General features: G+C 46.2%; 2 protein-coding genes across 4 annotated transcripts in view; both read right to left on the reverse strand.

The window, feature by feature from the left end:
* Positions 1 to 14,175, reverse strand: part of TSPEAR (thrombospondin type laminin G domain and EAR repeats) — a 215,868-nt gene that overhangs the window by 37,445 nt on the left and 164,248 nt on the right. The gene's annotated exons all lie outside the window — the stretch shown is intronic.
* Positions 3,076 to 4,307, reverse strand: LOC129022482 (keratin-associated protein 10-1). 3 transcript variants are annotated; one of them, XM_054468668.1, is made up of 2 exons: positions 3,927 to 4,262; positions 3,399 to 3,830 (listed from the first exon to the last, which is right to left on the reverse strand). In XM_054468668.1, exons 1-2 carry the CDS (start codon positions 4,260 to 4,262, stop codon positions 3,399 to 3,401), a joined length of 768 nt encoding a protein of 255 aa, XP_054324643.1. The 3 variants fall into 3 exon arrangements, with proteins under 3 accessions (XP_054324642.1, XP_054324643.1, XP_054324644.1); XM_054468669.1 differs by having other exon boundaries at positions 3,399 to 3,677; positions 3,918 to 4,262; XM_054468667.2 differs by having other exon boundaries at positions 3,076 to 4,307.

Genomic DNA, 14,175 nt, shown 5'->3' on the forward strand with positions numbered 1-14,175 from the left:
CTATGGGGCTATTAGGTCTTTTTCCATTGGAAGTGGACTTTCTGTTCTGTCCAACTTTGTTTCCACTCCAAGCTCCTTACCCTCAGGTTGGGAGACAGAGGGACTCTTCTGTGGAAGGAAGCCCTGGTGGCTCCGACTCAAGAGCTCACAGTGGCCAGAGTCCAGCCCTGTCAGGCTTCCTCCTGCAGCCGCTTGTGTTCCATGGCTGATGGAGAGGAGGGACCTGCCCAGCTGCAGTGGCTGTTCACACTCTGGCCCCCTTTCCAGGCGGTGCTGGGCTTCTCCCATCCTCAGGCTGCTGCTCCTGCCAGTGCTCCCCTGGGCGTCCTCCTGTACAGACCTCAGCAACACTGGCTTCTGGGCCTGGTTCCTACCCACTCGCATTTTGGGCCCTTGGGTGATATCTTGCCGTTAAGTTCTGTCCTAAATGGAACCCTTGGGTTTTTCTTTTTCTATCTGATAATTCTGTCTGTTTCTATTTGGGATTTAGGGAGATTTAGAAACTATGCCTCAGGTAGCACCATGTCTCTAGGATCCACTCCTCCCCCTCAAAACAATCCTTGATTCTAGTAAATGAAAATTCATAGCAAAAAGGAAATAGAAAAACTTGGTTTAAAAATAAAAGGTTTCTACTTAAACCCCACAGCAAACACCGTGTGTAGTGGTGAACGTTTGACGCTTTCTCATGAAAGTCAGGAACAAACAAGGATTCTTTTAATTTTATTCAGCATCATCCTGGGTGTTCAAAGTAATGTTGCCACAGGAAAAACAATAGAAATGGGAGTTTTAAAGATTGGAAATGAGAAGTTAAATTCTCCCTATTTTCAAATGATGAGCTCATCTACATAGAAAATTCCAAGAAATTCAATGACAAACCGTAAGAACTAATAAGACAACTTGCAAAGGAAAGGAGCTAAACATATGGTTTGATATGAAGACAATATATATGTGAATAATTTATATAGACATATATATAAGATTTATATACTAAGACAACGTAATAGAAAGCTGTTCCCCATTCACACTAGTAAAACATCCCTATGAAATACCTAGAATTTAATCCAAAGAGGAATATTTTAGACCTATAGAAGAAAATGATAGAATTCTAAATGGAACTATTGTACTATGTAACTGCAAGGCAAGACGAGATGAACAATTATAGTTTCCTGCAAGGCAAGACGAGATGAACAATTATAGTTTCCTCCCACATATTTAAAAGCTCAATGCAATCCCAATCAAAATTATAGTAGTTTAAAAAATACTTGAAAAGCTGTCTAAAATTAATCGAGAACAAGCTAGAACCAACGTTTTTAGAAAATAAGATAGTGGCACCTTCCTTATGAGCTGTTAGTTTCCTCCTACATATTTAAAAGCTCAATGTAATCCCAATCAAAATTATAGCAGTTTAAAAAATACTTGAAAAGCTTTCTAAAATTAATTGAGAACAAGCTAGAACCAACATTTTTAGAAAATAAGATAGTGGCACCTTCCTTATGAGCTGTTAGGATATATTACGAAGCTGAATAACATGGATAGAACATCTGGAATGGGTGCAAGGATAGATCAAGAGATTAATAGAACAAAATACAAAATACGGATTTCAGAAGCAGACTATACAAACACTTCTATCAGATGAAAGAGATGTTTCAAATGGGAGATGGAGAGAATAAACTAACTTTAAAAAAGGACTGTTGGCTATTGGTGGAAGAGAAAAATTAATACGTCATACCTCACACAAGTCATATCAGCAAATGGGGCAAAAAGTTAAATCTAAGCAATAACAGTGAAACCAATATCAGCAAAATTAGGCCTGTTTCCAATCTCGGGGAGTGTGCTTTATAGAAGCAATGATGGGTTGGAAATATTTGGAGTGCATATGATGGACAGAGGATCCCCAGCCCTAAATCCACAAGAAAAATACACATAGCATGATAGAAAATGGGCTAGGAATGTGAACAGGAAACAGTGTGGACGGCCGTGCACTTAGGCCATAGTGGGTTCCCAGCAGCCATCAGTGTGGAGGGCAGGGAGCTGAGAGCAGATCAGGCTGAGCCGGGGTCACACGGGGTCCCCCAGCCACTGAGGGCCCTGGGCAGCAACCACGCAGGCCCCGCCCGCCCCCAGGCTCCACCTCACTTTCTGTGGCATTTCTGTGCCTGTTCTGACCACAGCCACAGCAGCACCACGTCCATCAGGCTGCGGCCGGCCTGGCTGTGGGGTGACTGCAGCATCCCAGGGGCGGGCAATCCCATCAGTTTTTTGGTCTCTGCAGCTGGCCTGGAGGAGCTTGTCTCACAGTCTGAGGACTGACGGCTCTGCGCCCACCCAGGGTGGTGGAGCCCCATGCGCTGCCTGATCTTACCACTGTCCCCGCTGACGGCCTTTCCCACAGGACATCACAGGCAGCTCATGCTCCCCGCGTGGACCAAGCCTTAGAGAGATGAGAGTGTCGCTGACTGTGTGCCCACATCGGCATCATCTGTGGGAACCCAGGCTCCTCATCCCTACACCTCTGTGGAACCTGCTGCCCCCAGAGGAGAACCTGGGCAGCGCCCGGGTTTTGGGGAATCCTGTGCATCCGTCCGTCCACTCCATGATGCTTTTGTTCCCATTGAGTCCCTTTTCTCCTGTGCAGGTGCAGCAGGCCCTCACTCTCCCCTTGCGTTGCTGCTAAATGGGCAGAACCCTCGGGCGGGCGGCACACAGGGAGGGTGACCAGGCCTGGAGGCTGCAGTGCCCGGACCCCAGACCAGCTTCCTGGAAGGTGACCCTGCAGGGTGGGCTCTCCCAGGTGAGAGGGTGGGTGGGACGGTCCTGGGGCCTGGAGGGCCCCACAGCCCAGGGCACGACAGTGAATGACCAGGCTCAAGAAGACCCGGGCACAGGGGCTGAGCTGGGACTGAGCCTTCCTGAGAGTGACCGTGAGTCCCACCTGGTGATCTCCCTGGAGGAGTTAGGCCACTGTCCCCTGTGACTTCTAGGTTAAGTAACTCACCCCTAGAAACAATCATGGCTGGAGGAGACCAATGTCAGCTCAAAACCATGTGTCCCCCAGGAGAACAACAGAAAAGAGAATCAGGTGACCAAGGAGAGTTTATTGGGGAGCAGGAGGAGGTGCTGACAGGTTCAAGTCGAGGCCAAGTGACCCAGAGCAGAGAAGCTGGGAGGGAGGACACGGGACCCAGCAGGCAGGTGGGTACCTGCTGGGAGGCAGGAGCTGGGGAGCTGCAAGGATGGAGACTCCTGGGAGCAAGGAGGGGGAGGTCACCTCAGCAAAGGGGAGACATGGGGACCCGTCCTAGGTGGGGGCAGCCACCTAACCCAGGTCAGGAACTGAGCCCAGCTGGCCCAGGGGAGCATGCACATCAGCAGCTGGACTCCTGGCCTGAGCAGAGGGCTCAGCAGGCCGGGCGGGAGCACACAGGGTGGCAGAGGAGGGACATGCAGGAGGCCGGACGGCAGCAGCTGGCCTGGCAGGAGGAGGCAGGGGCACAGCAGGAGGAGACAGACACGCAGCAGGCAGGCCTGCATACAGGGCGGCAGAGGAGGGACACGGAGGAGGAGGGTCTGCAGCAGGAGGTGGTGCAGCAAGCCGGCTGGCAGCTAGACTGCTGGCAGCATGAAGTGGAAGCCCCAGAGCAGACAGGCACACAGCAGACGGGTTTGCAGCAGACAGGCTTGCAACGGACGGGCACATAGCAGGCCTGCTGGCAGGGGGATGAGGTGCTGCAAGCTGGCTGGCAGCTAGACTGCTGGCAGCATGAAGAGGAATCCTCAGAGCAGGTGGGCACATAGCACACGGGCTTGCAGCAAACAGGCACAGAGCAGGACTGCTGGCAGGAGGAAGAGGCACAGTAAGTTGGCTGGCAGCTAGACTGCTGGCAGCATGAAGAGGAATCCTTAGAGCAGATGGGCACGCAGCACACAGGCTTGCAGCAGACGGGCTTGCAACAGACGGGCACGCAGCAGGTCTGCTGGCAGGGGGAGGAGGTGCAGCAAACCGGCTGGCAGCTAGACTGCTGGCAGCACGAGGGCGTGCAGGAGCTGGTGCAGCCTGACTGGCAGGGGCTGGGCTCACAGGCTGCCTGGCAGCAGGGGCTAGACACACAGCTCACTGGGGTGCAGACCAGGGTCAGGCAGGGGGCCGGGGCGCAGCAGCTGAGGGCGCAGCAGGGGGGCTCACAGCAGCTCTCTGGGCAATTGTCCACCTGCCAGGAGTCAGAGCAAGTGCTGGAGCAGACGGACATGGTAGACGCGGCCATGCTGGGGTGGGGAGGAGGTGAGCTGGGGGAGGTGTGTGTGAGTGAGTGTGGGAGTGAGTGAGTGTGGGAGTCAGTGTGTGTGTGAGTGTGTGAGTGAGTGTGTGAGCTTCGTGGGGCTCTCAGGCTTTTATACCCCTCCTGGCCTTGTTGTTCCAGGGCCCACAGCTTCCCCTTCCTGGTTGCTGAGAGGTGGCGTCTGTCATGACTAAGGATGTTTGTTTGCCTGTGATGTGGCCCAGCTCATAAATCTCCTGTCATGTCTGGGCTGTAGCCTGTCCCATGTGGATCCCTGGGGGCAAGAGTGGAGGTGGACCTGGTCCCAGCACCCCACCAGTGCAGCCTGGGTTGTAAGAAGGGGGCTGTGGAGGCAGGGGTGGCCCTTCAGCCTTATGCAAAGTGTGGCATGCCAAGGCAAGAGCCGTCCCACTCACGATTGTGGGGACATCTCCTCCCTAAAGCGGGTCCTCACTGAAGAGGCAGAAGCAGCTGGTAGAAGCACAGGATCACTGGAGCAGCCGGAGGGAAGGTGCAGCAGTGGCCAGTGAGCCCCACAGTGGTGGCACTGCACATTCCTTCCCCCATCCCCATCACTGGAGGAGTTAGAGCCCCAAACAGGGAGAAGGGGAGCAAGGAAGGAGAGGCCATGCCCCTCCCCACGGCCTTCCCAGAGGCTCACTCAGACGTTTGTGTGGGAACGCTGGGGATAGGACTGGGTTTCGGACAGGAAAGAAAAGTTTTGAACTGGCCCATGGATTTGGTTCTGCTCTTAAAGGCCATAGCTTTGTGATGTGCTTCAATCATAGATGACTCAAGTCTCATTATCAATATTTCTTAATTTTTTTTTTTTTTTATACAAAATGGGGTCTCAAGTGATCCCTCCTGCCTTGGCCAAAGTACTGGGATTGCAGGCGTGAGCCCTGTGCCTGGCCATCATCGGTATTTTTGCACCACGTGTCTTCCCTGTTCCTGTTCATTGTCCTTGCTGTCCTCAGCTTCCTTTCTTCAAACGTAAGCTGCGTGTGAGCAGGGAGTGTGTTTGTCTTGTTCACCACTCAAAGGCCTAAAATCATGCCTGGCCCAAGGAAGAGCCTTTATAAAAATGGACTGAAATAATAAACTTTTTTGGAGAAATTATTGAAGAGTAATTTTGAGTTCTGAAAATGATTCCATTGTGCCACCTTTTTCTTATGCTGTATAAAATGCTCTGTCAAGTTCTCCTTTCATGTGTGGGGAACTGGCTTACATCAGACTGGCCATCTAGCTGAGAAAAATTAGGAAATCTGGTTTACAAACAAAATCTCTGTTCAAAGGGGCTGGGAGGTATCAAGACAGCTGAGACTTGAGTGAGTGAATCCGCATTAGAGAGAAAGTGCACAGAAGTGAGTCCAATATTCCTTGTGGATTTTCTTATTGAGGCATTTACCAATTTACAGACCACAGCCAAGAGGCCGAGAGGCTGATCAGCTGAGCAGAGCTTTTAGTAGTCTCATGGAATTAGAAGAAAAAAACCACAGAGTTCAGGACCTGACAAGGTAGAGGGATTCTAGTAAAAAAACTCTAGGCTTTCAGTTGGAAATGCTGAATGTAAGTGAAGGGCTACTCCCTAGGAGGAAGGAAAAACCAGAAAGAATGAAGCCTATCTTTAAATCAGCTTGTATTGAACTCACATGATCTGCCTGTAGCCTAACTGCCTCCCAGAAACAAAAGTGATCTCTTCTGGAGACAGCAGCATCAACAGAGGCTCAAATCATCTTATAAATTTTCATAAAGTCCTTCATTCAGTCAAAAAATTACTAGGGATACTAGAAGACAAGACCAACTGACCAAAAGACCAAGAGGAAAAAAACAAGAGAAACAGATCTGCAGGAGATCTAGATATTAGAATTGTGAAACTGGAGTTTAAAGTAATGCTGATTAACTTGCTCAAGAAAATAGAGAACAAATGGAGAATTTCAGTGTCAAACTGGATTTATTAAATGGAATCAAACAGAAATTCTGGAAACGAAGAACACAATAGCTGAAATTAAGAACTAGGTAGCTTAGCTTTACAACATATAGACAAAACCAAAGAGAAGATTAGTAAAGGAAGGGAGATGAGGAAATTTCAAGCCTGAATACAGAGATGGGAAAGAAAAGAGGGAAATAAAGAAAGTGGAGCAATAAACATGCCTATATTTTGTGAAAATTTATGGGAAAAATGATTGAAATCCTACAAGGAGAGGAGTAAAACAGGGGTAGTAAAATATTTGAAGATATGATGGACAAGAACTTTAACCTGATGAAATGCATAGATGCAAAGAGCATTTAAGAATCTTTAGGCCAGGCATGATGGCTCACACCTGTAATACCAGCACTCTGGGAGGCCAAGGTGGCCCTGGTTGAAGACCAGCCAGGACAATATAGCAAAACCCAATCTCTACAAAAAATATAAAAAATTGGCCCACTTTGGTGGTACATTTGTAGTCCCAGCTACTCAAGAGGCTAAGGAGGAGGATCACTTGAGCCTGGGAGGCAGAGGCTGCAGTGAGCCAAGATTGCACCATTGCACTCTAACCTGGGCAACAGAAGGAGACCTGTTAAAAAAAAAAAAAAGAAAAAGAAAAAGAAAAGAAAAAAGAAAAAGAAAAAAAGGAACCCTCCAAACCAAGAATCTTTAGCAAGTGAACACAAAGAAAACCACACCTGGGCACATTGGGGTTGAAATCCAAAGACAGAAAAATTTAAAAACAGCCAGAGGAAAACAAGACATATTACCTTCAAAGAAGCAACAATAACATTTACAGGTGACTTCTCAGTAGAAATGATGAAAGGCAGAGGACAATGGAATGATATATTTACTGTCTGAAAGAAAAGAAGCACAAAGCTAGAATTCTATACCTGGGAAGAAGATTCCCCCAAATGAGAACAGAATAATGACATCCTCTGGATACCGAGAGGATGTGTCACCAGCAGGATCTGCACTACAGAAAATACTAAAGGAAACATTAGGTAGAACAAAAACAAGCACAGATGAAAGCAAGAAGTTGATAAGGAAATGAAGTGTAACAAAAGAAGAACACATGGGGAAAATCTAAATGAATGTTGACTGTATAAAATGTAAGTTGTAAAATATTTATAGAAATAAAATACATGGCAAGAACACAAAATTCAGGAGGGGCTACATGGAGTTAAAGTAGCTTAAGCACACTGCACCATCTGAAAAATAATATAAGGTCTAATTTACATTAGACTTTAACAAGTCATGGATTCATGTTATAATCTCCGCTATAATAATAAAGGAATATACAACTCACTAGGAAGAAGATGCATGTACTCGGCCGAATCATGCCTCCCCAAAAGTTGTCTCCATCCAGAACCTCACAATATGACCTTATATGGAAATAAGGTATTTGCAGATATAATTAGTTAAGTCATACGGGATCATAGTGAACCTTAAATCCAATGTCTAATGTCTTTACCAGAGAAAGGAGAAGGAAGTTCAGACATACACACAAAGGGAAGATGATATGACAACAGAGGCAAAGATTGGAGTGAAGATAGAAGCCAAGGGACCCCAAGGTTTGCTGGGTGCCACCAGAAGCTAGAAAGAGCAAGGACAGATTCTCCCTTGGAGCTCAGAGAAAGCATGACCCTGTGGAAACCTTTATTTCAGGTGCCCGGCCCTAAGAACTGTGAGAGAATAATTTTCCATTGTTTCCAGTTACACCTTTGGTGTAATTAGCTATGGTAGCACTAGGAACCAATACGATGAAGGAATAAAAAAACTTAAAACACTCAATCCAAAAGCAGTAAAACAAGGAGATAAAAGGGAGTAGATTCCTTGCATAAGCAAAAACTACAGTGAGATGGGAGGTTTAAACTCAAACGTATCAGCAAAGCCCCACATTCTTGCCAGTCCTGCACATCAGATGTATCGTTGCTTTAGTCAACACAGCTGTATAGAGTTCACTGGGGTTTAAATTTGCACTGTCGTGGTGATCCATGATGTGAAACATGTTTTCATGTGTTTATTTGCCATCCATATTTGTTCTTTAGTGAAGGGTCTATTTAAGTCATATATTATATGGCAAAATACTAAACACTGTGGGATTCTGTAGATGTGATATTATGGCAATAGTAATCATAATAAGACAAAAAAAATCAGTGCCTATTAGGGGCTAGGGTGGGGATGTGGAATGACTACAAAGGGGCATGAGGGAAATTTATGGGATGATGAGAGGAGTCTATGTATTGATGGTGTTGGTGGAGACACAACTGTCTATATTTGTCAAGACACAGAATCCAAGAAAAGGAAAAGTCCCAAATATATCATATTGATTAAATGAATCTAAGATTAAAAGCCATTCTACAAAGCAAGCTATGGACCCAAAGACTTTCACCACAGAATGCTCTCAAATAATTGGGAGAGAAATAATGCTAGGCTTAAATTTCTCAGCTTGTTTTATTAGGCCATCATAATTTTCCAGACCTTAGGAAGTGGGACCTGTCTAGTGAGAGCAACTAAGGAATGCTCTGTGCTGCCTGGGGGGGCCACATGGATGTTACCTGGGGACATGATGGCCTGGCTTGGGAGGAGCCAGCCACAGGCCAGGAGAATGGCCAGGAAAGGAGGCTAATGAGGAAGCCACTGTCATGCAGAAGCTAGAGCAGACTGATCAGCAGGGGCTGGGCCCACAGGATGTTATGCATTGATGAAAGTGAATCTGTCAAGAAGATATACCAATTGTAAATATATACATATCTAATATCAGATCACCAAAGTATGTGAAACAAAAATGGACAGACATGAAGAAAGAAATAGACAGTTCTGGTTCTAAAATAAGAGTTAGAGACATCAATGAGCCATTCTCTGTAATTAAAAAAAAAAAGAGGCCGGGCACAGTGGCTCACGCCTGTAATCCCAGCACTTTGGGAGGCTGAGGTGGGCGGATCACAAGGTCAGGAGATTGAGACCATCCTGGCTAACATGGTGAAACCCCCTCTCTACTAAAAATACAAAAATTAGCTGGGCGTGGTGGTGGGCGCCTGTAGTCCCAGCTACTTGGGAGGCTGAGGCAGGAGAATGGCGTGAACCTGGGAGGTGGAGCTTGCAGTGAGCCGAGGCCACTGCACTCCAGCTTGGGTGACAGAGCAAGACTCTGTCTCAAAAAAAAAAAAAAAAATTAATTAATTAATTAATTAAAAAAAGAATTAAATTGACATTCAGTAAAGAAATAGAGGACTTGAAGAACCCCCTAAAGAGGTCTAACATAGATGCAGAAACACCCAACCCAACAACAGCAGACAACACACTCTTCTCAAGTTCACATGGAACAGTTGCCATATTAGACTATACCTTAGGCCACAAAACTAGTCTTAATAATTTAAAATGATCAAACTCATACAAACTATCTTCTCTGATTATAATGGAAAGAAACTAGAAAATAACAGAAGAAAAACTGGAATTCACAAATATGTGTATATTAAATTACACACTCTCAAACAACCAGAGTCAAAAGAGAAACTCAAAGAGAAGATAGAAAATACTTTGAGATGAATGAAAAAAGCAAACCAAAACTTATGAGATGCAGTGAAAGCAGTATATAGAGGGAAATTGATAACTGAATGCTTACATTTTTTAAAAAATAGAAAGATCTCAAATAATTAATCTAACTTTATACCTTAAGGAACTAGAAAAAGAAGAGCAAACTGAATCCAAATGTAGCAGAAGGTAAAAAATAAAGACTAGAGCACAGAAAAATGGAATAGAAAGTAGAAAATCAGTAGAATCAATGAACCCCAAAGTTGGTTCTTTGAGAAGAGCAACAGATTTGACAAATCTTTATCTGTCTAGATCTTTATCCAGACAAATATTTATCTAGATTAAAAGATGACAGATTCAAATAATTAAAATCATAAATGAAAATGGGAATATCACTACTGACCTTGCATTAATAAAAAGGATTATAAGGAATACTATGAAAATTTGTACACCAACAAATTAGATAACTAATATGTAATGGAGGAATTCTTATAAACACACAAACTACCACCATGGCTACTTTTCCTTCATATGGCTCCAGGTTACTGTCTAGTACCCTTTTATTTCAGCCTGAATTAGCATTTCTTGTAAGGCAAGTCTATTGGCAATGAGCTCTTTCAGGTTTTATTTACCTTGAAATGAATCACTTTCTCTTCAGAGGCTCGCTCTGTTGCCCAGGCTGGAGTGCAGTGGAGTGATCCCTGCTCACTGCAAGCTCTGCCTCCCGGGTTCCTGCCATTCTCCTGCCTCAGCCTCCTGAGTAGCTGGGACTACAGGCTCCTGCCACCAGGCCCGGCTAATTTTTTGTATTTTTAGTAGAGATGGGGTTTCACCGTGTTAGCCAGGATGGTCTCAATCTCCTGACCTCGTGATCCACCTGCCTTGGCCTCCCAAAGTGCTGGGATTACAGGGATGAGCCACTGTGCCCGGCCCCTCTTTCATTTTTGAAGGATAATTTTGTCAGATGCTGATGTCTTTTTGGTTGTTGGCTTCCCCTGCCCCTGTACCCCAAGCCAGCATGTGAAATATGTCATCCCAATGCCTCTGGCCTCCATGGTTTCTGATGAGAAATCCGCTGTTAGTCTTCTGTCCAGCAGCTTTCTAGATTCTGTTTTGATTTTTGAGAATTTGATTACACTGTGTTTTTGTGTGATTCTCTTTGAGTTTATTCTACTTGGGGTTCACTGAGTGGCTTGAATGTGTAGATTGATATGTCTTCTCAATTTGGGAAGTTTTGGCCATTATTTCTTCAATTATTTTTTCTGCTCCCCCAGTCTCCCCTCCATCTGGAAATCCAGTTAAGTGTGTTGGTATGCTTGATGGTGTCCCACAGGTCTTCTAAGATTTGTGCATTTTTCTCCATTCTCACATCTACTCCCCTTTGTCTCAGCTACTCCTCAGACTAGAGTATGCTAATTCATCTGTCTTTATGTTCACTAATTCTTCCACCTGATAAAATCTGCTGTTGAAACCCTATCATGAATTATTTATTTCAGTTGTTGTAATTTTCAATTCCAGATTTTCTGTTCGGTTTCTTTTTAAAGTTCCTATCTCTTTATTGATATTCTCTATTTGGTGAGGCATCATTCTCCTGGTTTATCTTAATTCTTTGTCTGTGATTTTATTTAGTTTTTTGAACATGTTTAAGAGAGTTGATTGAAAGGCTTTATCTAGTAAGTCCAATTCTGGGCTTCCTCAGGAAGATTTTCCATTAATTGCTTTCCCCCCACAAGTAGCTCATATTTCTTCCTGCTTTGTCTGGTGAAAACCAGACAGTGACTATTACAATGGGATATTTCTGGGTATCAGGTTCTCCTCCCTCTGCGCAGTTTGCTGTTGCTGATTGTTGTGGATTGTGGTTGTTTTTGCTTGTTTATGTCAAGTTAAAAAATAATTTCTTCATCATGTATGCTCACTTTCTATTAGCTTGGTGCTAAGACAGTAATTTGACAGAGAGTTCCTTAAACCCCTGGAATCAAAAAATTGTTTTTCTTCAGGGTTTGTAGCTGGGCTCTGTATGTTGGGCTACGCCTTCAGCACTCGGCTGGGGAGTTTGTGACTCTGCCTTCCCCTTCACTTCCTGCTTGCACCTTCCCTTCCTGCTTGCTCAGAGCCTGAAGTTCAGCCAGAGGTGAGCACTGAGAGCTTCTCAGGTCTTTTCTGAGCTGGTGCCCCATCATGGGCATGCGTGGGGGCCTTCTGGACTCCCAAGAATAAGTGGGATCTCCCAACTCCCTTATTCCTCAAAGCATGTCATCTTCCAGCTTTTCCTCCCGGGCTTTTTGGGCGTGCCCAATGTTTTCTGGCAGATATCTTTGGCCCCAGGTGGCATTGACTGTTTAATGTTCTGACAAAGCCTCGGTGTAGCTGCTCTCTGCCTTGAGTCTGAGTTGGTGAAATAAGGCAAGCCCTGTGTGTTAGTCCTTCAGGGATCCGCCAGACGGGTCAAAACGGACAACTGCACTGCCTTGCAAACAAGGTCCCCTCTGCTTCCCTGGCAGCAGCACCCCACACCAGGAACTCCAGCTGCTGTCTTCCTGACTGTCATCCAGCTGGGGAGGGGGGATGGGGCAAGGGGAAGTTAAAATCCACAAGGTTCTATTGAGTTATGCTGCTTTCTCTTGATTATGTGTCCCCTTGTCTGCTGCAAACCTTCAAGTATTTTCCAGAGTTCAGATAAAATTGAACTCCAGCCCCCTTTGTTGGGGTGGGTGGGTGGACGGCAGGTGGGGACGGGAAGGTCTTGGGGAAGCAATGGTGGAGGAAGCCCAGGACAGTGTGGGACCACGTCCAAACCAGAGGGTGGGAGAACACATGAACACGTGAACACGTGAACACGAGTGCAGATGGAGCCAGAGAGTTTCAAACAGGACTGAACAAATCCGAGAGTAGACTCCTAGAAATACAACTGCAGAGCCAGGGGACGCTGGCCGGGGGCTGGCCGGGGGCGGTGGGTTTGTTTATTTGGGTTTTGCCAGTTTCTGATGTTCCGTGGAGGGACAGGCCCTCACAGTTCCCTGCTGCACCATTTCCTCTGACATCGGTATTCACAGGCACAATTAGGGACCATCTTTGGAGGGCATTTCTCAGTATCTCTATGAATTCGAAATCCATGAACACTCCGCACTAGCGATGCCATTTCTAGGAATTTAGGCAAAAATGTACCTGAGTGTGGAAAGGTATATGGTAGAAACACCCACAGAGGTGTTAGAAATAGAACTCAGAGTCGTAAGGAAAACGAGCGCTTAGACAAAGGACTTTTTAGCAAAGCAAATTTATCTTTGCACGAAGTGCCTCTCGTGTGGCCGGTTGCCAAGAGCACACAGAACAAAGGAGAGTGAAAGTTTTTATTTTTGACTCAAATCCTGCCCCTGTGCCCTTTTTTAACTGGCTGGGGTCGGACCACACAATCTAAGCTAGACCCGATTGGCTAAACATTTAGGGGAAGAGGTCGTCTGCGGCCAGCTAGAGAGTCAGTCTTTTCTTAAATAAGGAAAGGAATGTGAGCTGGTGCTGATGAGGCCACTGGTGCTGTGGCATGCCTGGGCGTGTAGGAAAAGCAGAAAGAAGGAAAGAAGAAGAAAGACATGGGGAGGGGTACTGGGAATTAAACAATAAAGGACTGATTAGGCTGTTTGAAGAGAAACCTTGCCATATCTCACAAGAGGTATTGTTTGTAATAATGAAAAACTGGAGAGACATTCAGGGCCATCCACCTGGCGTTGCAGACATCAAGTGCGGCGTGTCCACACTTTGGAATGCTGCGCACCTTGCTGAAGAAAACCATGAGAAAATATTTTTTTTAAATCAACCTGGCAAAAAAAAAGAATAATGTGTACCCCCCGCATTGTGATTGTATAGCTGTGGAGAAGTAAAGACTCAGGGCCTCTTGCGGGCAACGTGGTGACGGCCACACCTCGCCAGCATCCCTTGCCTGCAGTTGCATTTCTAGGAGTCTGTTTTCAGATTTGCTTAATCCTGTTTGAAAGCACATCTGGATACATCTGGACCTGTGTGTCCATGTGTTTCTCTTGCCCTCTGGTCTGCATGTGTCCCCACGCTGTCCCAGGCTTCCTCTGCCATTGGGGCCTTCTTGTTCCCACTGGCCCTCCGCCCACCCAGCCCAGCACAGGGAGCTCTGGAGGCCGCGTCTCTGTTCTCTGCATCCCAGCTGTAGGAATGCAGGAACAGAGGGCGTCCCTGAGCGTATGTGAGTGTGCGCAGGAGGCCAGGATGCCCAAGCTGTCCCTGAGTGGAACTCCCTGAGCGCAGGGACAGCTGGAGCCCAAGTCTCTCCCCGTCTCCCACCTCCCAGCACAGCTGCCAGGCCTGCCACCCCCTGGGACAGCCCCAACCCTTGCCATGGGAAGGAGCTGCTTCTACCCACAGTGA

The sequence above is a fragment of the Pongo pygmaeus genome, chromosome 22 (genome assembly GCF_028885625.2).
Source record: "Pongo pygmaeus isolate AG05252 chromosome 22, NHGRI_mPonPyg2-v2.0_pri, whole genome shotgun sequence".
Classification (NCBI taxonomy): domain Eukaryota; kingdom Metazoa; phylum Chordata; class Mammalia; order Primates; family Hominidae; genus Pongo; species Pongo pygmaeus.

Bases quoted from the DNA above. Each gene is read 5' to 3' on its own strand.
- LOC129022482 (XM_054468667.2), bottom strand. From the start codon at position 4,262: ATGGCCGCGTCTACCATGTCCGTCTGCTCCAGCACTTGCTCTGACTCC.